The following is a 25507-nucleotide window of genomic DNA, read 5'->3' on the forward strand; positions in this document are numbered from 1 at the left end:
TGCTCATGGTGTTGATCACTGGATTCTCTGGTCCAGATTCGATTATTTACAGGCGTTCTCCATATAACTGGAATATCTCTGCACAAAAAGCAACCAACCAGTCATGAAGAACGGTTTCGGGTGTTTCATGAAAGAGGTTCTTTGTAACCCACTGCACATATAATGTGAAACTGTGTTGTTATAAAATTACTGAATAAATATTAACCTTTTTTGAGAAAATTCAAGGATGATCTGCAAACTTTGTGTCTGTATGGTTTTACGCCGATTTAAACTGTGGGGGACACCATAATGGATTCGGAAACTGTATCGTATGCTTTAGAATCGGACCCGGATATTCGGCGTTACGAGTGAACGCCTTAACAACTAGGCTACCCCATCGCCCTCAGAAATGTGTGATCTCAGGGTTGTCTTCCTCACGCAAGAAGCTCAATCGTTACGCGCTGATAAGGAGATTTCACGCATTATATGAAGGACGTTACGCTGGTGACGGTTAAACGTTTGAGGATAGCAACTCAGCCGTTACTGTCCTCTTGGAACAGAACTGTTCCACATCCAGTGTTGATAGCGTAGATAATTGGTATTATGTCTTTATCAAACGACAAACTAGTACTTGCGTGGAAGATAGGTTACTCCTCGACAGCATTGGTGCACAAGTTTCTTCACACAAACGTAGTGTTCTGCTTCAAGAGCATTCTCTTAACTCTGGGCGGTGGGATGTCTCAGTGGTTAAAGCGTTCGCTCGTCTGGTTGAAGACAGGGTTTTGCGAACAGCTGGTAACTTCACTAACGTGATAGTGATTCACAAACACGCATGCTCTGTCATCGTATCGAATGGTGACCATCACTGCCTGTTTGTGCCAGATTCTATTGTTTACAAACAACATCGTACTGCTATAATACCGTAGCTACAAATACACACTCATGATGATACAGTCAGAATTGTATATATACTACCCATCAAAATTTAGACTCGCTTAAATCAATCACTATATGTTATGTATGTACATATGGTTACAACGAAGATACATTTCTCCACTAACTTGGGGGAAACATCTGCAAACCTTATGCAGATTAATTGCACGAGGATCCTGCATCAAATTGCTGGAAAGCATGTACAAATATCGTGCATGTGAACAGCTGCGATTGGGTGTAAAGTTTTGATAAAAAAGACGCCATTTTTCACCAAGTTTCATCATTTATTGAACACATGACAATAAACTGTTCAACGTCTCGAATTTGTTTTACAGTACATCAGCTCATGTAAAAACAGTAGCTTGAAACTGTATGGATTATTTTATCAAATCTAGTTCAGGACAGTTGACTGAAGTAAAAGGCTACATTTACACTAGTGAGTCTAAACTTTTGATGGGGAGTATACAATCGACTCTGAGATTTCTTATGGATGTGGAAAGGTTTTTTTTGCTTCTATCTATTTGAGTCCCCACGTGTGCCCCCGTCGTGGAATAATACTAAACTTACCGTGCACAGGGAATGGATAAAGGGACTAATTCGTACTGCCCAGAAACCAAATCCACGCGTGTTATTGAATGTTGACTGTCTCTGGGACTGTCGCCATGTTGTTCAACAAACACGTTGCCTTCATTCCTTAGATACATTTGATTGAAATTTCGTGGTTCAGTCCTCGGCGGCATCATACCTAAACACGTTAAAATATGGCATTTGTTGTTTCCGTGGCATCTGCTTTCCTAAAAAACCCCAAAGGTTGCCCCTTGAACAGACATAGATGTAGTCTTTAGGAAATGTTTACACACACTCTGGAATATAATCTCTTTTTGTAACGATTACGTGGTATCATCACTATTTGATTCGTAAACACGTTCATGAAGGTATTACACTACCGAGATTTCTTATGTATGTGGAAAGAATTTTGTCACTTGTGTATAGTTGATAAATGCAGCACATGATAACAAAACATGGTTCTTTATTTTTTTAATCTTCATAAACAACGTACCATAAACCGTTTATTCGAATAAATCTCTTGACATGCTTTGGTCCATCTTAATGAAAGGACAAAGTTAGCCGATCAACACACCCTTCATTTGAATGGTGACACAAATATTAAACTGATCACGGGTATGTTGAGTGAAACTACAAATATACTCAGCTCTACAAGGTTGCATCACATTCATCGACTGTTGAATTACCATTAGCAAGAACGGTATTGAATCGGATGTAATTGTTCAGAAGGTTTCTGTCTGTGCTCATCTGCTGGACAACCCTGCTGACAGATGCAGCTGCTAGGTCGCTGACGCGGTAGGTTGTGCTGGCGTCGTATGCGACCTTCCACGTCGACGCGTTGACCTCGTTGCTCTCTGTTAGATTCATGTAGTACTGAATATAATCTAGGGCCTCGCCAGTTTGCTGATTGTATTTCACCAGTCTGATGGCTGGGTTGTGTGGGGCACCCGACTCTGTTCTGCTCTTGTAGCGCCAGGGTGTCACCGATGGTGCGATGAACATTGGAACACCCGGTGTCCCTGGAAAGAAAATGAACACAAATTACCTTTATTAGGAGTGAGTGAATATGGTTTTTACGCCGCTTTTAGCAATATTCAGCAATATCACGGCGGGGGACACCAGAAATTGGCATCACACATTAGTACCAATGTGGGAAATCGAAACCGGACCTTCAGCGTGACGAGCGAACTCTTTCACCACTAGGCTACCCCACCGCCCATACCTTTATAAGGAACACGAATACAACAAACTCTCTGAAAAACAACTCTTATTGGGTCCCGCCACTTGCATAATGTAGCCGAAATGCATTGATAAACTAAGATTATAACGAACTTAAATCGCTGGTTCCTTTGGGTTTGTTATAACCGTAGCTTACTGTGTCATAAAATCTCCCGCCCTTGTACCATTTTGCACCTGATGTTTTGTTCTGTCAAGCTACCTTTTGCACGACCCGTAAAGATCCGGGGTAGAATAGGTCTTCAGCAACCCATGCTTGCCACAAAAGGCGACTATGCTTGTCGTAAGAGGCGACTAACGGGATGGGGTGGTCAGGCTCGCTGACTTGGTTGACATATGTCATTGTATCCTAACCGATCGATGCTTATGCTGTTGACGATCTGATCCAGACTCGATTATTTAGAGACCGCCACATGTCATCAGTTCCCACTTGCGCAGATTGATGCTCATGATGTTGATCACTGGACTGTCTGGTCCAGACTCGATTATTTACAGACCGCCGCCATATAGCTGGAATATTGCTGCATGCGTTGTAAAACTAAAACTCACTCACTCACCCACTCACCTTTTGCAGATTACAGTTGCAGCTATAAAGTGTAACAAATGGCTGTCGGTTACAATTTAACGTCCGTCAGCTTTATTTCAGACATATTGCCACGAAAACATGTTAACACATTCAGATAAATCCAATACACAAAATCACACTCGAAAGTAAAGTCACTTTTATGTACACATTTTAACATAATAGTAATTTTTCCAATTACATATTGGCAAGAGACTGTTCCAGATTAGATTATTTACAGACTGGCGTCATATGCCTAGAATATTGCCGAGTGCCGTTTTTAACAACAATCGAACAAACGCAAAGTGCAAAATGGCATGGAGATATATCATTATATACTGAGGGAAACAAATAAGGGAACAGCACTTCATGGCAGTGTTCTTATATTTATTCTCAGGGTTTCTCCCACAACGTTATTCAAAGCTGGTGATGAAAACTGAAATTGTTTAAAGGAACACTTGAATTTTCCTGTGTTCCTTTATTTGTTTCTCTTAGTATATCACACAATGTCAGGGGCGTTGGAGTAGCCATAGTGATCAATGCTTTTGTCGAAGCCGCGGGTTCGCTGCCCCACATGTGAACAATGTGAAAAAAACACTGCTGGTGTCCCCCGCCGTGATATTGCTCGAATATCGCTAACAGCGGCGTAAAACTAAACTCACTCACAAGATGTCCATTTTCTAAAGGTCACAGACCACAAGGCATAGTTTCAAACTGCATTACAGCATTTGCTAGGGATTCTGTTCCTCATAGAATATTTAAGGGACCTACCATCCTTCTTCAGTACCAGCTTGAGACCATCAGCATGGTCATGTCCGAAGTACATCGCAGGGATGACGTCCGAGTATTTCTGGACAAGGTCAAGCAATCTGGTGTTGAATTGCTCGTAGAACCACAGAACCTTACCCGGGACCTTAATACCAGGGGGGCACGTGGGCAGTCAGCATGACCTGCAGGAAGAGACGAAAACTATTTGAAAACGATATATCAATATCTTACTAACTAACATGATCCTGAACATCTTTTGAAGAAACTTTATTATGTCACCAGTCGTGATGTAGCTGGAACATTGCTAAAAGAATCGTAACATAATACTCTCACGAACTCTTCACAAAACGATCTAAAAATCCCCATGAATACAGTTATAGAGACAGCAACAATACAGGTGCTAACACAAACAAAAAGACGAGTGCACATAACGCTTTGATTTTTGTTTTACTGTTACATTATCACTGTTACATTATTGACATGAGTGGAAAGTTTCAATGATAAGTGATAAGCACAACTGTTACCTACAGGAGCAGGAAGCCGAACAGGCACTCAATATAGATACGATAGGAGAATAAAAAAGTCATGTTAGCAAAATCTCCAAATTTGTGACAGCAACAAGAAACACAGTTCTTGTTACGACGTGCATGAAAAGGTTAACTGGAACCTTAAAGGCACTATCTCTAAAAATAAAGCCCCCGGGAAAGCTACCATACTTTATTCATTCCAAAATTACGTATGCAGATTACAGTACTAAATTAAAAAGTTCGAAAGAATTAATGCAACGTTGCATTAAATCATCGTCTCTCCCGCCCTCTACTAGCCGAACATTTTCAAACGAATCCCATAGAGTTATATCCCTTTACGAATATCCTACACACAACTTGTGATTGAAAACCAGTTCGGCAAACACCGACAACACCGCGTGCGACATTTTTCGATGTACGGAGCAATTGTTTACATACCATATATGGTAAGTGTTCTCTGGTTCGAAGCTATTCGCCTCGAAGTTTTCAACTATCGATTTCAGGCAAGTCGTAAGGGATAATAGATCTTCTATTGCATCAACTGGAAGCATATGCCTCAAAGATATAAAATATAGGCCAAAATATTGTCGAAACAGCGTGACATTGTGCCTTTGAATATGACACGCCAGGAGGCAGAAGCAAGCAACAATGTGAACTCTAAATTATTATGAACCCAGTCTTTGTGCACTTGAAACACATTCTCAGCTCTTCTTGGAGTAAACAGTCCAAGATGCCACCTCAGAAGGCGCACTTGGTGGACAGGTCATCGTATCTCAACTGCGTCGATCGTTGCTCATGCTGTTGATCACTGGTTAGTCGGATACAGACCACCACCATATAACTGGAATATTGTTTGCTGCGGCGTTAAACAACCCACAAACAAATCAGATCTAGAAGGACCTAAAATGTTCTGTTCACCCTTGTTCACACTGTTTATCCTACCCAGCAATATACCCAGTCTCTTTTGGGTGAGCAGAGGATTGTTTAGGACATGCCTCGCCACATGTAATTTATACTTAAAAGTTGGGTACGACCCAAGTCTCAGAAACCGTTAAGAGACAGCTTGAAGCCTTTTGAGAACGGCCATCCATGCACCTGTTCTCCGGTGCTTAATGTCGCCTGATATCTGGCATTATGCCAACATATCACCGCGACACACTGTTCCTCATTGCATATCAATATTGTTTCCGCGTGTGACACATAATTCGTATCAAAGGCAAATTGATCATAATCAGTCATGCATGAAATCAACCGAATCCACAAGATTTATGAAGAAATTGGCCAGCATAGCATACGCCCATCTGGTACTAAAGTGATGGCGTACATCCAGCTGCAGGAGTATCATGCAAGAACAGAGGTACCGTAAGTCCATATGATCCCCAGAGAGGTGTCGTAGCTTTGGTTGCTGTTTGCTTATAACAGGTTGCTTTAACAATAATGGCTGCAATGTCTGAATATGTATAACAAATTTTCTTTTAGATATTGCGTTGGATTTGTGTTTCATTTATAAAAATGTACAGTCTTAGTTGCGTCCCAATATACGTGAATTATATTTAGTTAAATTGTCATTCACTCACTGATAACTAGACGACAAATAGCAGGTATACCTTCTCCCCGGCATTCGTGGCGTTCTGAAAAACTTCCTCCAACCAGGCGAACTGTCCAGCAGGGTCTGTCAATTTTGGGGTCAGTTTATCTGCGGTATAGTAGAGGACAGTGTTCAGACCTACGATCCTAAGGCCTTTGGTTGTCTTTATTGTGTAGAAGCCGCCTAGAACAATACAATAGTGTGAGTCAGTACATGTACACGTGAGAACGAGGAATATAAAACATCAGTACAAAAGAATACCAAGTCTTGATTCTACTTTATATTCCCTTTGGTGAAACGGTCGGAATAGCTGTGGAAGACATATGAACGGACCATTGAAATCAGTGATGACACCAGGTGTTCTGAACTAACGTTTTGTTTGTAGAGTTTTGTATCTGACCGTGAAAATACATTTTATTATGAGATGGTTAGCCTAAATATACTAACGGCCAAAAGAAACTTTACAAATTTAAAAATGAAATAATTGGAATGAAAAGTAGTTTGTAGGTCCGCAAACCAATGAAAACACATCGCTAGAACACAGCAACCCTCGATACAACATGTGAAGCACATGTTTTGCATGTAAAGCTGTAAAACTGCGAAAAGATCAAAATCACGTGACTCGTTCAGTATGAAAACTGCACGTGCATGGTGGGTATAAAAAGGGGTTTGAAGGCTTGCCCATCATTCACTGCAATAGACAAATACAAAGAAATGCCACGCCTTACAGCTGCAGAGCGAGACCGAGCCATCGGAATGGTCAAGATCGGGGCCACCCACGCCCACATTGCAAGGATCTTCAGTTGCTCACTTGTTGCTGTAACCAAGTTGATGCAACGTTTCCGACAGACTGGGCAGATCTCAGACAGACCAAGATCAGATAGACCCAGAGTTACTACCCCTAACGAAGACCGGTATCTAAGCACCTTACACCTCCTATTCCTCACAGTGACGTCATCAGCGACGAAAACCTTAGATCCATTGACTGTCAGCAGGCAACTCCGGGCTCATGGTATTAGAGAATGTCGACCACTACGAGGACAGTTACTGACCGCTGAACATCGTCGTCGGAGACTGACATGGGCCCGAGTGAGTGAGTAAATATTTAACGTCACATCGGCAATATCTCAGCCATATCGTGACGAAAACAATTCGTACAATAAAACATGAAAACATTTTGAAGAGTAAAACCTGTCAACGATGGACAGTAAAAACACTAGAGTATCACAGATATGCATATAAAACTTGCATGTAAAACTAAAACATTTTAACTAAAGAAGACAATACAATATAAAACAGCTGAGGTAGATCACCATACTAGGAACCATGGGGACTTACATTACTTTCACTACCTGCATGGACCCTAGCTGGATTGACACCATTCCTTCAGCCGTTGGCAATGGTAGGAAGATATAGCCAAAATTTAAAATAACAAAAATACTACGATTAAAAAGTATGGTTGAGCGAAATTGACGTTGAAAGTTTTGGGACTTACCTACCCTCTCAGGAGGACAATAATTTTACGATGCTTTAACCCCCTTTACGGATACAGCCACTAACAATCGCAGTTAATTTATACTACCAATGTAGTAACATTTATCTATTTACAAAACTTATTGTTCAAAATTTATCCTATAATTCTATTTCTTTTTAAAAACCAATTATTAAAGGATAATTTACACTATTAAAAAGATCCTTAATTGTTTTGACACTAAAATATTTATCTCTTGTGATGGAAAAATCAATACAGTCAAGCAGGACATGCTTTAGACATGGGCCCAAACTGTACGTCATTGGCAGCGACGTGACTGGCAGAGGGTCGTCTTCAGTAACGAGAGCAGGTTCACCTTGTTCAGGGCTGATAGAAGACAACACGTTTACCGCCGAAGAGAGAGAACAGAGCTAGAACAACTTTTCATTCCAATTATTTCATTTATATATTTGTAAAGTTTCTTTTGGCCGTAAGTATATATTCTGTAATCTTATTGTCGATTATAAGATGAAGTTGTGAATGTTTTGGTTGGGGTGGGGTATAAAATTGAAAAAATAAAACAGAAATATAATAGAATTGTGACGTCTTCGATTCCAAATTGTATTACCTTTCTTAAAGTTCTCGATCTGTTCCTTGTCCCCGATCCAGTCTCTCCACAGTTCAGCTGTAGCGTTATACAGGAACGCCTGCTGTACCGGGAATTGGTCAGCGGGGTACCAGTCATGGTTGCCCATCGTGCCGTAAACTGGGACACCTGGAAACTCGGACTTTAAGGCGTCTGTTATCTTCTCGATGATCTTCAAGTTTAGGCTTTGGTTGAGAAACTGGTTCTGTATGTGGGCCACGTTATCCCTGATGTAACGTAGCAGAAGAATATATATATTCTTAACTACCGCACTGACCTTAAAGACCGCGGTTCAAACCTATACACAGGTGGGGGGTGACCTCCTTGCCTTGTCAAAGCTGTCTTTCGAGGCAAAGCAATGCAGTATTCAAGTACATTCCATGAAATACCACAATATTCACACACCGGTTCATGATGAAATTAAACTATAATGTAAAGAAGCATGTCATGAACGCTGACTGTAAAACGTACGCGTACAAAACATCCATTTTGAAAATGTATTTCTCTTATTTAAATCTAGATTTGAATTACCCACATATCAGTCAGGTGACCAGAAGAGGTTTCCATAGAAACTAACCAGTGAGTGGGTTCAAAGTTTCAATCAGGGTTTCATATTTCAGGCAGGCTGTGAAAATGACCCCTCCCCACTCCCCTGACCCCATGCTGTGCAGGGTTAGGGTTGTGCACGTAGTTGATGCTGATATCACCATTTTATTTTCAGTAAATATGTAAAATTTGAAATTTTATATTTGTTAATCAAATGAATAATATGTAGCGAAAGGGTTGTTGGACATGGACACATATTAATTCAAGTCGTACATTCCAAGGTTAACTTTTGATATCGCCAGGCTCTTGCCAGGCACCCATAGCTGTTACAGTCCTGTCACTCATGGGCAGATAATATCTACACTGCTGAGGAGTAGCCAATGGGGGAGTAACGGAAACCCGTGGGGTTGCTCTCCTGCCTCTACAGTATTCAACTTAAAGGCCGGAGTGAAAACCTAAAGAAAACTCCATGGGTTTCCAATTACTCTCCCATTGGCTACTCCTCAGCAGTGTAGATATTATCTGCCCAAGAGTGAAACTTATATCCCACTCACAGGTTTGTTTCTATGGAAAAGCACCTCCTCTGGCCACCTGACTGATACAGTGTGGATATTTTCTGCCCTTGAGTGACAGGACTTTTTTGGACTCTCGTCATAGCATAACTTCTTTACTCTATGGCTTAATATCATCATGAACCGGTAAGTCAATTTTGTGATATTTCATGGAATGTACATGACTACTGCTTTGTTTTGCACCGAAAGACAGCTTTGACTACGCGTGATAGTTTGCAAGTATTGAGACTACATATGTACCAAATACACAATCAGGTATTTTCTGCTCACGTAAATGGACAGAATAGGATACGAGAGTTACAAGTTTGTCACGCTGATATACTCCATATCTCCAATAGACACACAGACATGGTTTCAACGTGTAAGGATTGTGTTTCTTATTTTCGACTTATACGAGAGTTGACAGCCGACTTAAAGTTTCACAAGACCGCCAACCCATGGTGTCCAGTGGATTCACACAATCACGCGCACACACGCACATGTACATGCACATACACATGCATGTTCAAAGAGCTTGATTGATCTGGGGGCGTATTAATTGAAATTTCATTTTGTATTATTGCATATTTGTGTACATCCTTCGGGTGCAGTCTGAATTTGAACCTCCTATTAAATTAAATGTGTTTATACAATCATGTACTGTTTCGGTGTCTTCCCAATGCTTTTTCAAACGTCTATATTACGCTGAAAATATCAAGATTGCACACCGGAATTTACCGAGGGAAGGCGTCTTTCAATAAATCATGCCTACTTGCATGAATGGCAGTCTTTTCAAACGTCATTATTCAAAGTTGCACGAATGTTTGGGAAATCAAGAAGTGTAGTATTCCACTGTTTGACCAGCCAGACAAGATCGTCCCCTTATGTTGAATGTACTCCGTAAAAGATTAAAATCTGATCCTTTTATCAGTAGAGAATTCCATGGAATACCAGAAAGGCGAAGTCATCCTCTACCGTCAAAATCAGCTCTATGCAGACCACCTCGAAGCAAGGCGTCCTGTGAAGAATGTGACCATAACAAATGACCTTATCTTGTGTCGCACATAAATGTCGTTTTCTGATTGGCTGAGCGCTCTATTATTTTCAATGTACCCTGCTTACAAGCGAGTAACATTTTCTATGTACCCCGCTGGGAATGCCGAAATCATTTGGTACTTCATAGTAGTGACTCTTTATATCGAATTACATTGAATCACGTATGATGTACGGAAATTGCCGATATTTTGCGAATGCAAATCGTCTTGTTTCTTGTCGTCTGGTACTCCATACTATGATCCGATACCCGTGCTTCAAACAGTTCAAAGTTAGCATTGAGGTCTTTGGTAAGATAAATACGTTGTTCACTGGTCTCGAGGGGGACATGGGCTGATGTACCCTCGATGATTGTTTATGTTCCCTGAGCCCGATTACGATTGGAGTAGGATACGCAACACCAGTGACATGTTGTTTGCCATGGCGTTTCAGCATGTTAATAGGTCATTTATGGTTTTGCCTACGATCCACAGATGGCAGAAAACGTCTTTGGCAACGTAGGGGCGAACAGTATGCAAGAGCAACACTGTTTTACCACGATGGGACAGTCACGGCTTCGTGCATTTCGGTTTTCATGCATTTGCTGAAATATCAGCATAGATTTTGAAATGCAAATATGACAAATCCAGACCAAGTCATTACTTGCGACAAGAAGCCACAATGACATTGCACTAGCCATTGCACTCCTAAGACATGAGAGGTTATCTTGTGGAAATTGAAAACCAGAGACCCAGTCCCTACCAACGTGGCCCAGATACGATTTGGGCTCTATGACTCACGATACGAAAGAGCAGCGGTATGTCATAAAGTTCTCGTGCATGTATCGCCCAACATGGTGGAAATACTAGGTAGTGATCAACAAGCCGGAAATGTATTTTACCATTATTGTCATTACAGCATCATGTCATCAGTTCCTTTGTTTTTGTCGGAAGTATATAGATAGAACATCACACAGTAAAACAAAATAAAGACAATGACAAGAAAATAGGTAAAAAGAATTAGTGAGTGAGTGAGTTTAGTTTTACGCCGCACTCAGCAATATTCCAGCTATATGGCGGCGGTCTGTAAATAATCGAGTCTGGACCAGACAATCCAGTGATCAACAGCATGAGCAGCGGTCTTCGCATTTGGAAACCGATGACATGTGTCAACCAAATCAGCGAGCCTGTCCACCCGATCCCGTTAGTCGCATCTTACGACAAGCATGGGTTACTGAAGGCACATTTTAACCCGGACCTTCACGGGTCATGTGAAAAAGAAGAAACATACCCTGTCCAGACGATGAAATCGACGTCACGTTTAACGTTGGCCATTGCGGCGACGCTGTCGTTGACGAGGCGCCATGGAGAGTCGCACCAGTAGTCGCCGTAGATACCACGTACCGGAACCTTGTCATTACAGGACCGCATTTCAGACCAGTATGTTGGGTCGAAATGATGGTCCGTGATGTGCCAGAATTGCCCTTTTGAAATTAATGTGTCTTTGTTACTGATCGAAGTAAGGAAGCATACAATGTCGCTGACTTGGTTGACACATCGTATCCCAGTCGCGTAGATCGATGCTCATGCTGTTTATCACTGGATTGTCTGGTCCAGGCTCGTTTATTTATAGCTATATTTATAGGCATATCGCTTGAATATTTCTTAACAACAAACAAACAAAATCAAAACAGGCTCAGGGACGGTGGGGTAGCCTAGTAGTTAAATCGTTCGTTCGTCACGCTGAAGATCCGGGTTCGATTCCAAACATGGGCACAATGTGTGAAGCCCATTTCTGGTGTACCCCGCCGTGATATTGCTGGAATATTGCGGCGTAAAACTAAACTCACTCACTCAAAACAGGCTCAGAATTGCATATGCAAGCGCACTGAGGAACACAAAGGTTTGTAAAGGCTTAATGTAGCTACTTACATACCCTGAATGGGTTCAGGCTACCACAGCAAAACGGCACCTGGTGAAACCGGAACCATTTGGACATAACGGAACCTCGACTTGGCGAAAACGGCTACACATCTTATGGCGAAAACGGCACCAAATAAAATCTTAATTATTGGGAAAATCTTATTTGTCATTAGTTAATCTGAATACAGAATTTTCCGACATGTCTGACATCAATACTTCCACAGCGTCATTGCCACCACAAGACGATCATGATTTCCACCATTCTTCGGAACGATCCATGTTAGACAGCACCCTCCTCGACCCCCCTACTGCTGATATCCCGGACAACGTGTTCACAATCGTGGAGATTGGTTCTCAGAAAGGAAAAAAGAAGCTCGCCGATTCATATGGATTCACATATGTCATTCGGGTAAGTACAGATGACACTTTTTCCTAAATATATAACTTCATAAATGTTATATATAATAAATAATGTATAAGTAATAAATGCATAATATATAAATAAGTTGAATGTCATCACGGTTACAGAAATCAACGACTGCTCGAACGTACCGGCGCTGCAGTGTCAGGAACAAGACGACCACGTGGCCTGCATCTGTTATTCAGTTTGGGGCTTCATTTGAACACCACCATTGCCATCCACCCCAACCAGGCCATTTGACAGCACCCGAGTGAGAGTGGAGGTATTTATCGTGTTTGTTTAATAATTTAGTAGATTGTTAACTGGCCTTTAATTGAGCAGTGTGTTAATCGGCCTGTGTAATGGTGTAATTGTTATATATTCTGCAGGTGAAGGAAAATGCTGTGGGTAACATCTACAAGTCAGGCGCCAACAGAAACATATCAACCCTGACAAGCCTGGTGGACGACAAAACCAAGCTACCCTAGTACGGATGGCCAACCGTACGAGGGAGCTCCTTCGGCCGAAGGAACCTAGGTCCTTGGACTTTGAGGTTTGTGATATTGTTATGTAAAATCCAGTGTAGTAATTATTTAAGTATATTTTAATATATTTCAAATAAACACTATTGTGTAATACATGTGTAATGGTTCTGTTTTCTACTTTCAGTTAGTTGAAACCTTCCTGCCGGATGATTTCTTTCGGTGTGACGGAGGAAACAAAGGCGAGAGGCATCTAGTGTTTGCCACTGACCGACAATTACAGCACTTAAGTACGAGTAGGCAGTGGTTCATGGACGGTACCTTAAAGATTATTAGTGAGTGAGTGAGTTAATACTTAACGTCACATCGGCAATATTTCAGCCATATCGTGACGAGAACATTTGATATTGAAATGAAACACATGTACATTATAAAAACCTGTCGACGAAGGACAGTAAAACAACTAGTTTATCACAAATAGAATTAAAACTAGTGTGGAAAGTTTAAAACTAATAGCACTATTGGGACAATACAATATAAAATCAGGCTATAGATCGCCAACAACAGAATGTAGATCACCATACTAGGGTCCATGGGGACTTACAGTACCTTTGCTACCTGCATGGACCCTAGTTGGATTTTACACCATCCCTTCAGCTGCTGGCGATTGGAAGAAATGTTAGCCAAAATTAAAATGACAAAAATGCTACGTTTAAAAATCCTGGCAAGTTTAAATAGACTTTGAACATTTGGGGACTTACGTACCCTCTCAGGAGGACAATAATTTTACAATACTTCAACCCCCTTTGAGGGTACAGCCACTAACAATCTCAGTTACTAATATAAACTACCAACAATAAAATATTTAGCTATTTACAGATCTGTCAACAAATCTAATTCTTTTAAAAATTCAACTATTAAATGATAATTAACATTATAAAAAAGATCCTTCAGTGTTTTGACATTAAATATTTATCCCTTTGTGATGGAATATTCAACGCAGTCAAGCAGGACATGCTTGACTGTGATTCTTTCATCACAAGGGATACAAAACGGAGGATCTTCGCCTTTCAATAAATATTCGTGAGTATATCTGGTATGGCCAATGCGACATCGTCGCATAATGACCTCCTCAAATCTGGACTGACAACCCAAGTAGGTGTAACCAATGTAGGGTTTTATTGCATGTAATTTATTAATACCTACTTGGGTGTCCCACTTCTTCTGCATCAGATCGCGGATGTATGTTCTAATGCTGGCTTTATAATCAGAGTATGGAATTAGAAGTGGTGTCACAGATTTGTTGAGTGCTGCCTTAGCAGCAAGATCGGCCATTGTATTCCCAGAAATGCCAACGTGGCTGGGTAACCAACAAAAGACGATGTCGCATTGGCCAGTAGCAAGTTCACTGTACAATTCAATAATTTCTAATAAAAGTGGATGTTTGCAAGAAAGATTTTTAATCGCCTGAAGACACGAAAGAGAATCTGAAAAGATGATATATTGTTTAAATTTACGGTGTTTATTAATATATTTAAGAGCTGTTAAGATGGCGTTAGCTTCTGCTGTAAATATAGAGCTGTTATCCGGTATTCTAGAAGATATTGTTCGGGATCCAATGACAGTGGCACATGCCACTGCGCCACCATCCTTGGACCCATCTGTAAATAAGGATTTGTATGTGTTATATTTATTTCTTAATTGACTAAATTCTTGTTTATACTGTAACTCGTTTGTTTCTGATTTTTTAAATGTAGTTAATGTTAGATCAACTTGTGGCCTAACCAACTGCCAAGGCGGAGAAGAAAGAAAACGGGAAGGAGCTATATGTTCTAGCTCAATCCCAGCAGCAGAAAGGAAAGGTTTCACTCTTATACCAAGAGGCGGAACAAGAGAAGGCTTCTTGTTATACAGATCTTCATATAGTGGAGTAAAGACACAGTTATATGCAGGGTTTGACTCATTGGAATAAAGTTTTGTAATATACTGTAAAGTTAATTTTATACGGCGTTGTGTAAGAGATGGCTCATCAGCCTCGACGTAAAGGCTGTCAACAGGTGAAGTTCTAAAGGAACCAAGACATAGTCTGAGACCTTGGTGGTGGACAGAATCTAAAAGTTTTAGATTTATTGCAGGCTCCACCATAAACGATGGAGCCATAATCAAGTTTGGAACGTACCAATGATCGATATAGTTGGAGGAGGGTAGTTTGATCCCTCCCACTTAGAATTGGAAACGACTTTCAACAAGTCAAGTGCCTTCAAGCATTTAGTCTTTAGGGACTTGATATGGGGAAGAAAAGTTAGATGCGAGTCAAAAATTAAACCCAAGAACTTGGCCTCCTTTACAACTTTGATGGGAGTGCCATTGAGGAACAGTTCCGGGTCTTTATGCGGTTTATATTTTCTACAAAAATGTATACAATTAGTTTTGGATTTAGAAAATTTAAAGCCGTTTTCAAGACACCAGTTATGTATTTTATTTTAAACACAGCTGCATTTGCCGTTCAATAGTATGCATATTCTTACCGCGACAAGAAATATTAAAATCATCCACAAAAGTGATCCATCAATTGAATCAGTTAAAACCTTTGATAAACTGTTAATCTTGATGCTAAAGAGTGTTACAGACAAAATACTGCCTTGCGGGACTCCCTGATCCTGATTATAATGGTCAGACAGGGTTGAACCCACTCGGACCTGAAATTGCCTGTTATTTAAAAAAGTTGGATATAAATTGAGGCAAACGGCCTCGTAATCCAAAGTCATGTAAATCTTTTTAAAATCCCATGTTTCCATGTTGTGTCGTATGCTTTTTCTAAATCGAAAAAGATCGACACTGCATGTTGTTTATTAATTATGGCATTTTTCACAAAAGATTCTAAGCGCACTAAATGATCGATGGTACTACGGTTTTTACGGAAACCACATTGTATATTAGTTATAAGGTTATTTGTTTCCAAGTACCAAACAAGTCGATTATTTATCATGCGTTCCATGGTCTTGCAAACACAGCTAGTTAATGAAATTGGCCTATAACTGGAAGGATCAGTATGATCACGTCCAGGTTTAGGGATGGGCACAATAATAGCATCACGCCACGACGAAGGAAATTGACCAGATGTCCAAATGTCATCAAAAATAGATAGGAGCGTCTCTAAACATGATTCAGGCAGAAGTGCTTCAGGAGTTGATAATGTATACCATCAGCCCCTGAAGCAGTATCGTGAGCTTGGTCAAGAGCAGTATGAAGCTCATGTATCGAAAAGGTTTCATTGTAGTCTTCCCCATTGTCTGAATTGAAATTAATAGATTTCTTTTCCTGCTGTTTTGATATGTTTGGAATGCAGGTACATAATTAGATGAGGAAGAATGTTTGGCTAAAGTCTCACCAAGCTTGTTGGCACATCTGATTTATTAGTCAATAATTGATTCCCATCTTCAGATGGTGAATGCTAGATTTAGAACCCTTACCTTTGATTTTCTGGATCATGTTCCATACCTTTGACATTGGCGTGCGTGAATGTATTTTTGAAACATAATTTTGCCAAGACTGACGTTTGTTTTGTTTAAAAGTACGCCTTGCTTTTAGCGTTTAAAATTTTGAACTTATTTAAATTGTGGACCATAGGATGGCGACGGAAATACTGTTCAGCTTTCTTCCGGGCCTTCCTAGCTTGTTTGCAGTCAGCGTTAAACCATGGTTTACGTATGTGTGGATTGGAAGAGGACTTCGGAACACATTCATCAGCTATTTTAAGAAGTTCGTTAGAGAAGAGTGTTACAGGGTCGGGAACATCAAGAAAAGCACCAGGTGTTAGTTTAGTAGAACAACGAAGTTCATACAAATCCCAGTTGGTTTTAGCAAAGTTCCATCGTGATGATGGAGGAACATCAGAAGGTGTCACAGATTTCAATATGGTAGGAAAATGGTCACTTCCACAGAGGTCATCGTGAACTGACCATTCAAATTCACTCAGTAAATTAGAGTCAACAATGCATAAATCCAGACAAGAGTAAGTTCCAGTCCCTGGATGTAGATATGTATGAGAACCATCATTAAATATGCACAAATCATTGTTTGAGAAAAACTCCTCCCAGATTTTACCCTTTGTATTGATGTTATTACTACCCCAAAGCGGGTTATGGCCATTTAAATCTCCCATGATGACACAGGGCTTTGGTAGCTGGTCATATAATGCTTGAAGATCAACCTGTCGGAGACAGAACGAAGGTGGAACATATAAAGAACACAGGGTAAAAACGATATTTAGGGTTACTCGCACAGCAACAGCCTGGAGAGGGGTATTAAGAGGAACAGGACTGTGAATGACGCCCTGCCTCACCATAACAGAAGATCCTCCAGGAAGCTTTATCACCCGGAGGAGAGAAGTGATGATATGAGTTGTAATATCTCAAGTCAAAATTATCTGTAACTTTAAGGAAAGTTTCCTGTAAGCAAAAGGCTGATGGTTTTAGATCTTGTAATAATAGCTGAAGATCATTAAAGTTATTACGAAGTCCTCTACAATTCCATTGAAGTAAATTAGTGGAGGAAGTCATGGTGGTTCAATGGGAGATCGAGCACGGGGAGAAGGACCTCTTCGCTGATCTGGCAGCGATGGAGTGACCTCCATGTCCAGAGGTTCAAAGGTGTTGTGAACCTCTACAGGGACGGATAAAGGGGGCAGCCACTTCCAAGTGTTTAAGTGCCCTAATTTCTTTTTTTTTTTTTAAGTTGTTTCCGTTCTTTGTTCGTGAGACGTTTAGGTTTGGTTACTGGTGCTGTCTGGGTTTCAGGGTCTGAAAGAATTTGAGGTGCTGGCAAATTCTTGGAGTCTGATGGAGTGGCAGACAATGCTGGAAGCGGAAGGTCTGCTTCAATATCAGTATCTGTCTGAGTGGCAGCACCATTGCCGGTACCAGAAACAATGTACAAAACAGTTTGTTCGTCTGAGACCCAGGTGATGGCAGTTTGACAGCCCTGATCAAACTTTGGGCAAGGAGTAGAAACAGCTGCCGCGTACGTTTTGGTAGAAGACAAGCGACTATTAGCTGGTAATAATTTCTTTGCTTCATTGAAGGATATATTGTTGGTATGCTTCAATTTCAAAATTTGTGTTTGCCTGTCATATGCTGGACATAATTTGGAAAATGACACATGGTCACCGTGGCAGTTTGCACATTTGATTTCATTTGTGCAGTTGACGTTTTCATGCGTTCCACCACAACGGGAACAAACTGGGGAGCTGCGGCATGATTTAGCTCCGTGTCCAAACGCTTGACATTTGAAACATCGAAGCGGATTTGGGATATACACTTCCACATCGATGTTAAAATATCCCGCTTTTTATTGATTTTGGTAGTGACGTGAGACAGAAGGTAAACAGGTAGGTATTGGTGTTAATGATATCATCACCGTTTTTCCTAGTGAATCTCTTGACAGAGGTGACACCTTGGGCCTTCAGTTCAGAAGCAATTTCGTCCTCTGACATGTCAGCGAGACATTTAGCTCGATCACGGATTATGCCTCTGCAGGAATTAAGTGTTTTATGGATTGACACAGTAACCCCAGTATTCGCAAATTGACGAGCTTCGAGCAAATTGACAGATTGGTGTCTCTTTGCACATTCAACTAATAGAGAACCTGTCCTGAGACGTGTGACATTTTTCACTTCACCACATATTCCAGCAATGGCCTTTGATATGGCAAAGGGGTTAAGCTTTAAAGGTTGTCCATCAATTCCCTCCACAACCAGAAAGCGTGGCCAGGAATCAATACTGACTGCAGCAGAATCATCATCAGAAGACGATAAAGCATCTGTTTCAACATGTCGCCTTTTATTTTTTGATCGAGAACCAGGTAGAATTTGGGTAGCCATAATAAGAAACGGATATTCGACAACCCTGCTCCCCACCCACCATGGAGTGTCAACAAGAACGGTGTCGAAGTGGGAAACCGACTCCGAAACACCAGGGCTACAGGGTTGCTATACTCGAGCAATACAGACACAGGTAGCTAAAATTGTCAAACAGAATAAAGGTCAGGCTGGTTCCGCCCATGGCGATTATCTGAAGACACTTAGAACCCGGAGGTCAGTAATGCCAGATTGGCCCATGAGCCACCGCCTTCTGGCATAGGACTCTAGGCAGAGTAACAATTTACCAACGTAAGAGTATCACAACAGCATTTCAAGGAAAAGATACAAAGATATACATAATGTGAAGTTGACCATGCACAGGGCATGACATGACCAGCCGATTGGTAGAACCGGGCCCATTCTACCACCCGTCTAGGTGAAGTCAGGGTCGAAGTGGTGTGTTGGGCAAAGGAACGCTGTTCCTGGAACCCTTGCCCTCAACCACCAGAATCCCGTCCTCCACCGACACAGGGGCGCAACCCACGGCAAACGGGTTGGTGGACCAAAATATCCCCCCCGGGTCCACAACGGGGGGTTGAAAGGCGCTTAGCGTGACCCAGCACCCACCACGAGGAGGTGGCCTTTCATGGGTGCCTAAAGATAATTAAAAAGCCGTCCCATTAACTACTTACTATTTATGCTTTTGTGCGTGCCGGGAGGGACTTTAAGCTTGTGTCTCTCGTCTTTGTGATTATGTCCAGGCGAAGGACATCGGACTATGTGAAGGTGGTCAAGCGGCCACTAGAGGCTCTCCCCAAACAACCGCAAGTCGAGACTGTCATCCTTGACTTCGAGCAGGCTGCCTGGAAGGCCCTGAAGAAGTCTTTGCCTGACGTCCGTGTCCGTGGATGCCTATTCCACCTGACTCAAGCAGTTTGGCGAAAATGTCAAGAGCTGGGCCTACAGGTACGTTCAATACTTTGAATTATTCAATCATTGAGAGTTATTTTGATATTATATAATTTTTTCATATAATTAATTTATTATATTATTTCATATAAATTCACATGTGTATGTACTATTTCAGGTAGCTTACATGGAGAACGATGACATTCACAAGTTCGTGAGAAAGTTGATGTCTCTGCCATTTCTTCCGGCCGCTGATGTCACCAGGTTATTCCACAAGATTTCGGATCGGGTTCCAACTCATGGCAAGCTGCGACAGCTGACAGACTATTTTGAGAGTCAGTGGATGTCCAATTCTATATTCACCCCCCGCACCTGGTCAGTCTTCAACATCGCAGTCAGGACGAACAACTTTGTTGAAGGTATACATTTCTTAATAAAATAAAGATTAATAACTTAAATAAATTATTACTGAATATCATACTTTTTTTGCATTGTCAGGTTTCAATTTTTATAATGTTACGTAAAAATATGTATTCTTCTTTTCAGGCTGGCACAGGCGAATTAATAACAAGGTGGGAGAACAGTCACTATGCTCTACAGGCTCATCCCAGAGCTCCATCGTGAGGCCAGCCTCCTACCCCTCCAAACAAGGCTTATACAACATTGGATGGTGACCTGTCTCTGTCACAAGTACTGTCAAGATATGCGATTATCCACGGACTAATCGTTTAGTGAATTGCTGCAATTCATGAAAAGACATTCATGGGATATACAAGCATCCGGCCAAATATGGACTTTGACGTAGATTCACCGTTGTATAAGAACATGTGTTATGTTGACGGTGCTTTTGTTATCGTCTTGATAATCTTGTTACTTTAATGCAATGGGTGAGTGAGTGAGTTATGGTTTTACGTCGCTTTTAGCAATATTCCAGCTATATCACGTGTTATAATCTTGCTAATGCTATGAAATGAAATAAAAATCATAAGTCAACGTCATACTGTGTTTTATATATGTTGATATAAGCTTGCTAATGTTATAATGAAACGAACTAAAACATAAAAGTCAACATCATACTGTGTTTTATATATGGTGCCGTTTTAGCTCAGAAATCAGTAGCCGTTTTCGCCAATACGGTGCCGTTTTCGCCAAACGATTTTGGTGCCGTTCTGCTGTGGTGCCGTTTTAGCTATAACCCCCCTGAATTATGGTGACTGCTGCTATGACTGTAAATAATATGAACTATAACTACAACTCATCGCCTCTGTGGACATCAACACTTATATTAATGGTGGGTGTCCAAAGCACAAAACTGGAGTTTCAAGGATCAATTGTTTCCCGAAGTGACATCAAATTGTAACGAATCGTCGCTAACCTTCAAGTCATTCGGAAATCATCCTTTCCACGTTACTGTCACATGAACACATGCTCTACTTCCCACAACAACCTTCCACAATTTTCCATCCATCTCGGCGATCTGTCATATTGTTATTTATATGAAATCAATGCACTCGCGATTAATATGGTACTTTGGCTACATTCCGGTTTAAGTTTATAAATAAAAATGACCTCCGTGGAATTGGAACCAATATATGAAGGACTCATCGTTATAAATTGTAACGAGTCATATGTATTTGTGGCCTTCAAGATAAGTCTGCCACCTGAGGTGCGAATGACGGACTGTACGAATGGTATTGAAATGTACAGATTGACTGCCCTTTTGATAGCTCTGCGTACAACTGATACACCTGTTCCCCCTTGTTGGTGCCTCGTGGTTCAGTGGTTATTACACGAATTTTGTGGGAATATGAACAAACCCCACATATGGCCATATAACGTTGGTGCACACACCGAAATCGTGAAATATATCGGCATGCTGAAGGCATGAGAACGTGCCAAACCACACTAAAGAAAAGAAAATGAAAATACACAATTTCATTTTAGAAAGTGGTCAAATGTAACATCTGTTATATTTGGGATTACACGTTCTAGAGTGTGGGTTCGCATCCCGGATGGGACTCAACCCAACAGGGACTCGGAATGCGAGAATGTCAACAGAACGTGTAAATCCCAAATTGTTGTCGGATAATAGATGATTAGACACTAAAGAATCATCAATGATAAGCAAAATATTTTCTTGAGAAATGTCCGTAAATACCCATGATCAACCATTGTTTACGGCCTTGGTCACATGAGAAACATTGAAACTCGTGAATACTCTAACGTTCCCTCAGAAAGTGAATCTTCGAGCTCCTTCTTCTTCTACGTCATACTGATTAGATTACTCCGTTTGCTTGTTTGACCTGAGACTTTGGTCTGCGTCTAGTGCTAATATAATGCTCGGATCTGAAGCTCTCACAACGTTATCAGTGGTGTATAGGATAAAGGACGAGACAAGATAAGGCATTCCTTCAAGAACTTGACATGTGATATTTTAAAGCTATGGGAAACTTTCAAATGTTGCATTGACAGTTTCTCTGTTTCACACTTGAAAGTTGTGTTCGTTTGTTGTATAATGACATACTCAGCAATATTCCAACTGTATGGCGGCAAGCTGTAAATAATCGAGTCTGGAGATGACAATCCAGTGATCAACATCATGAGGATCAATCTATGTAATTGGGATATGATGACATGTCAACCAAGTTTGACCACCCGACCCCCCTCCTCTTTAGTCGCCTCCTACGACAAGCATAGGTGGCTGAAGATCAGTGCTTACCAGGACCCTAAAGGCTCTGCAAGTTTTCAATTACTGGCATGATAAACATGATAAAGTAGTATTATATTTGCAAATCGGCGAATTATTTCTTGATTTGGAATAACCTTAAAATAAAATAGCATAAAATATTTACCTTCCTCCGGAGTAGCCATATCCAAGGCCACGCCAAGAGTTAGACACAGTAGTAGGTAACGTGACATCGTCGTTGATGTCGTTGACTTGATGTGTACTGCTTCCAACGACGTACAAGTTATATCAGCTGGGATCCCTGTAAGAATACAGACAGGAGGTTGAGAGTTCAGTTGCGACGCTTGTGAAGAACTGCCTGACCCAATAACGTGACTCTGATAACGCTTTGTCAGGGTAAACTGTCGGTTCGTAAAGTATGAAGCTCAAGTAAGGCCACCTGATACGCTGAGCGATAGTCATATAAGTGTAAGTTGGGCCCCGTTGAGTTTAACTTGGCTATTTCGAGTGAGGGAGTATGGTTACCGCCGCTTTTAGCAATATTCCAGCAATATCACTTCGGGGAACACCAGAAATGGGCTTCACACATTCCCAGATGGCATTCGGAAGTTGTCCCAACGTTGGCGCTGTTGGCAAAACCATTGCCAGCGTTGGGCCAGCGTCTGAAATGCTATCTGGGTTGTACCCATGTGGAGAATCGAACCCGGGTCTTCAGCGTGACGAGCGTACGCTTTAACCACTAGACTATCTCATTACACAAACCATTAAATGTGATCGCCCTCACCTCAGCACGGATATGATCATATGATCACGTCGTTTCCATTTGCCAATATAATAAGGATCAAGATATATTTGGATGATTCTCTTTGTCGTTATTCTTTGGCACACTGGCTTTATCAAATTTAGATCTAAAAATAAAGAAGTGTTTCCATTAACGAGTTTTAGACTGCTATAATTGAATAATCACTGGCTATGTTTTAAGAAGATTCGATAACATGCTCACTATCAGTGTAAATCATCATTTGGAAATGATACGATTATTTTCACAAATGAAACAAATCACAACTTACTGTTTTCTTACAGCAGATAAAGTGAATAGATCCATTTCCTGTGGATTCATATACAGATGCTAAAGTTTGATATCACAAAGACCCCTCAAGGGAATCGTTATCGTTTCTTTGAGCTTTGGAAGACCTTTCTCTCCACAAGGTTTCATAAGCAGATGTCACTTCACCCAACTCTCTCGTCATTACCAGACCAGCTGTGTGGCTCTAAAGTGACCCATGTGGTTCCTTACAAAGGGTCACTAACTGTTGTTATATAGCAGCACACCAGCAGGAACACTGATGCAGTAGTTGTTCTTAAATTCTACAAATTACAAAGGGCACTGGAACCAAAGATGGCTTTTCATTATGCCATTTCTGTCCTCACATTCGGATGTATTCCATTCATGTTATCTTCATTGAAGCCACATGCTGGCCCATCTCTCAATCGATTCAGGAATGCGAATATGCCTACGAGGAGAGTCAGACAAGATGTGATCGAGTTGAAGATTACAAGAAGCACCATCCATTGCCTGAATGAATGCAGTCTCATGGAGAAGTGCTTGGTAGTCAAAATTGTGAATGTGAATGGTTCATACTCCTGTCTACTATTGGCGAAGACATCTTATCATTGGAGAAGCGACGGGAATGTGTTTGCAATCAAGAAACACTGTAATCCAGGAATAACTAAAAATGATTTTGTAGTGAAACACTCCAGCTATTCTTCTGAGAAGGTGACAACATCCACCAATAGAGGTAAAACAGTGTCAGCCCAGCTTAGACGTGTTAAAAGATCAATACCCATTGGCTCGAATTTCCATTCGAATACCCTCGATCAAATCTCAATGTTATATACACGATCGTGTTTGTAAAAATGTTCCAACGACCAGAAAACGAGGCAGATCTCTTTGATATTGTATTTGTCTCGACTAAAGACTGTGTGATGCTCTACAGCGGTTGGACCTTAAAAGACCAGGCATTCAGTCAATGTGCTTGGATGACACGAAGAGAAAAGTAATTTCTGACAGTCCAGCTACTGCAGTTGCATTTGACAGACTGCGTCTTGTTGTTGTGTATCCTGGAAGCTCTGTAAGTGGGGCGAAACTTCTGCAGATCAGTCGAGTCAATCTAAATAAATGGCACTAAAGAAAGGAAGGAATGATCTATACAATGTAACACAATTTCTGCTGACAATAATAAAAAGCATGTCTATGACCGTGGATTATGTTGACTAAATTCCTAGATCAAAGGTAATCAAAGTTTCAGTTGTTATAATCGCATTTCGTTAAACGCGTTTCAATTACACTGTGAACCGGAGCTCATGCTGTTGATCACCGGAGTGTCGGTCCAGATTCGATTATTTACACATCGCGGCCATATACCTGGAATAATGCGGAGTGCGGCGTAAAACTAAACTCATTCACTATGAACTGGAGTGACTGAGTGAATTTAGGTTGACACCGCACTCAGCAATATTCCAGCTATATGGCGGCGGTATGTAAAAGGCGAGTCTGGACAAGCAATCCAGTGTTCAACATCATGAACATCGATCTACGCAATTGAGACACAATGACATGTATCAAGCAAGTCAGCGAGCCTGACCACACGATCCCGTTTTTCGCCTCTTACGACAAGCATGGGTTGCTGAAGATCAGTGCTTACCCGGATCTTCATGGGTACATAAATTTGAAGCCAAAACAGTTAGCTTTAATAGGGTTTATTCTACACATAGTTTACTGTACGGTAAAATAGCACAAAATACCTTTTCATCAACTGGTTCGGCCGAGTAGCCAAGATGC

At 41.1% G+C, this 25507-nt stretch overlaps 1 protein-coding gene across 1 annotated transcript; it reads right to left on the bottom strand.

The window, feature by feature from the left end:
• Nucleotides 1-1935: 1935 nt before the first annotated feature.
• LOC124258511 (acid sphingomyelinase-like phosphodiesterase 3b) lies at nucleotides 1936-23019 on the bottom strand. Its single transcript, XM_046692582.1, is given in 7 exon segments — nucleotides 1936-2498; nucleotides 4049-4205; nucleotides 4207-4227; nucleotides 6180-6343; nucleotides 8260-8504; nucleotides 11697-11889; nucleotides 22832-23019. Coding segments are annotated over 7 exon segments (1218 nt in total). The 5' UTR covers nucleotides 22899-23019; the 3' UTR covers nucleotides 1936-2127.
• Nucleotides 23020-25507: the final 2488 nt, after the last annotated feature.

The sequence above is a fragment of the Haliotis rubra genome, unplaced genomic scaffold, assembly GCF_003918875.1.
Source record: "Haliotis rubra isolate DU_JTF1 unplaced genomic scaffold, ASM391887v1 Scf695, whole genome shotgun sequence".
NCBI lineage: Eukaryota > Metazoa > Mollusca > Gastropoda > Lepetellida > Haliotidae > Haliotis > Haliotis rubra.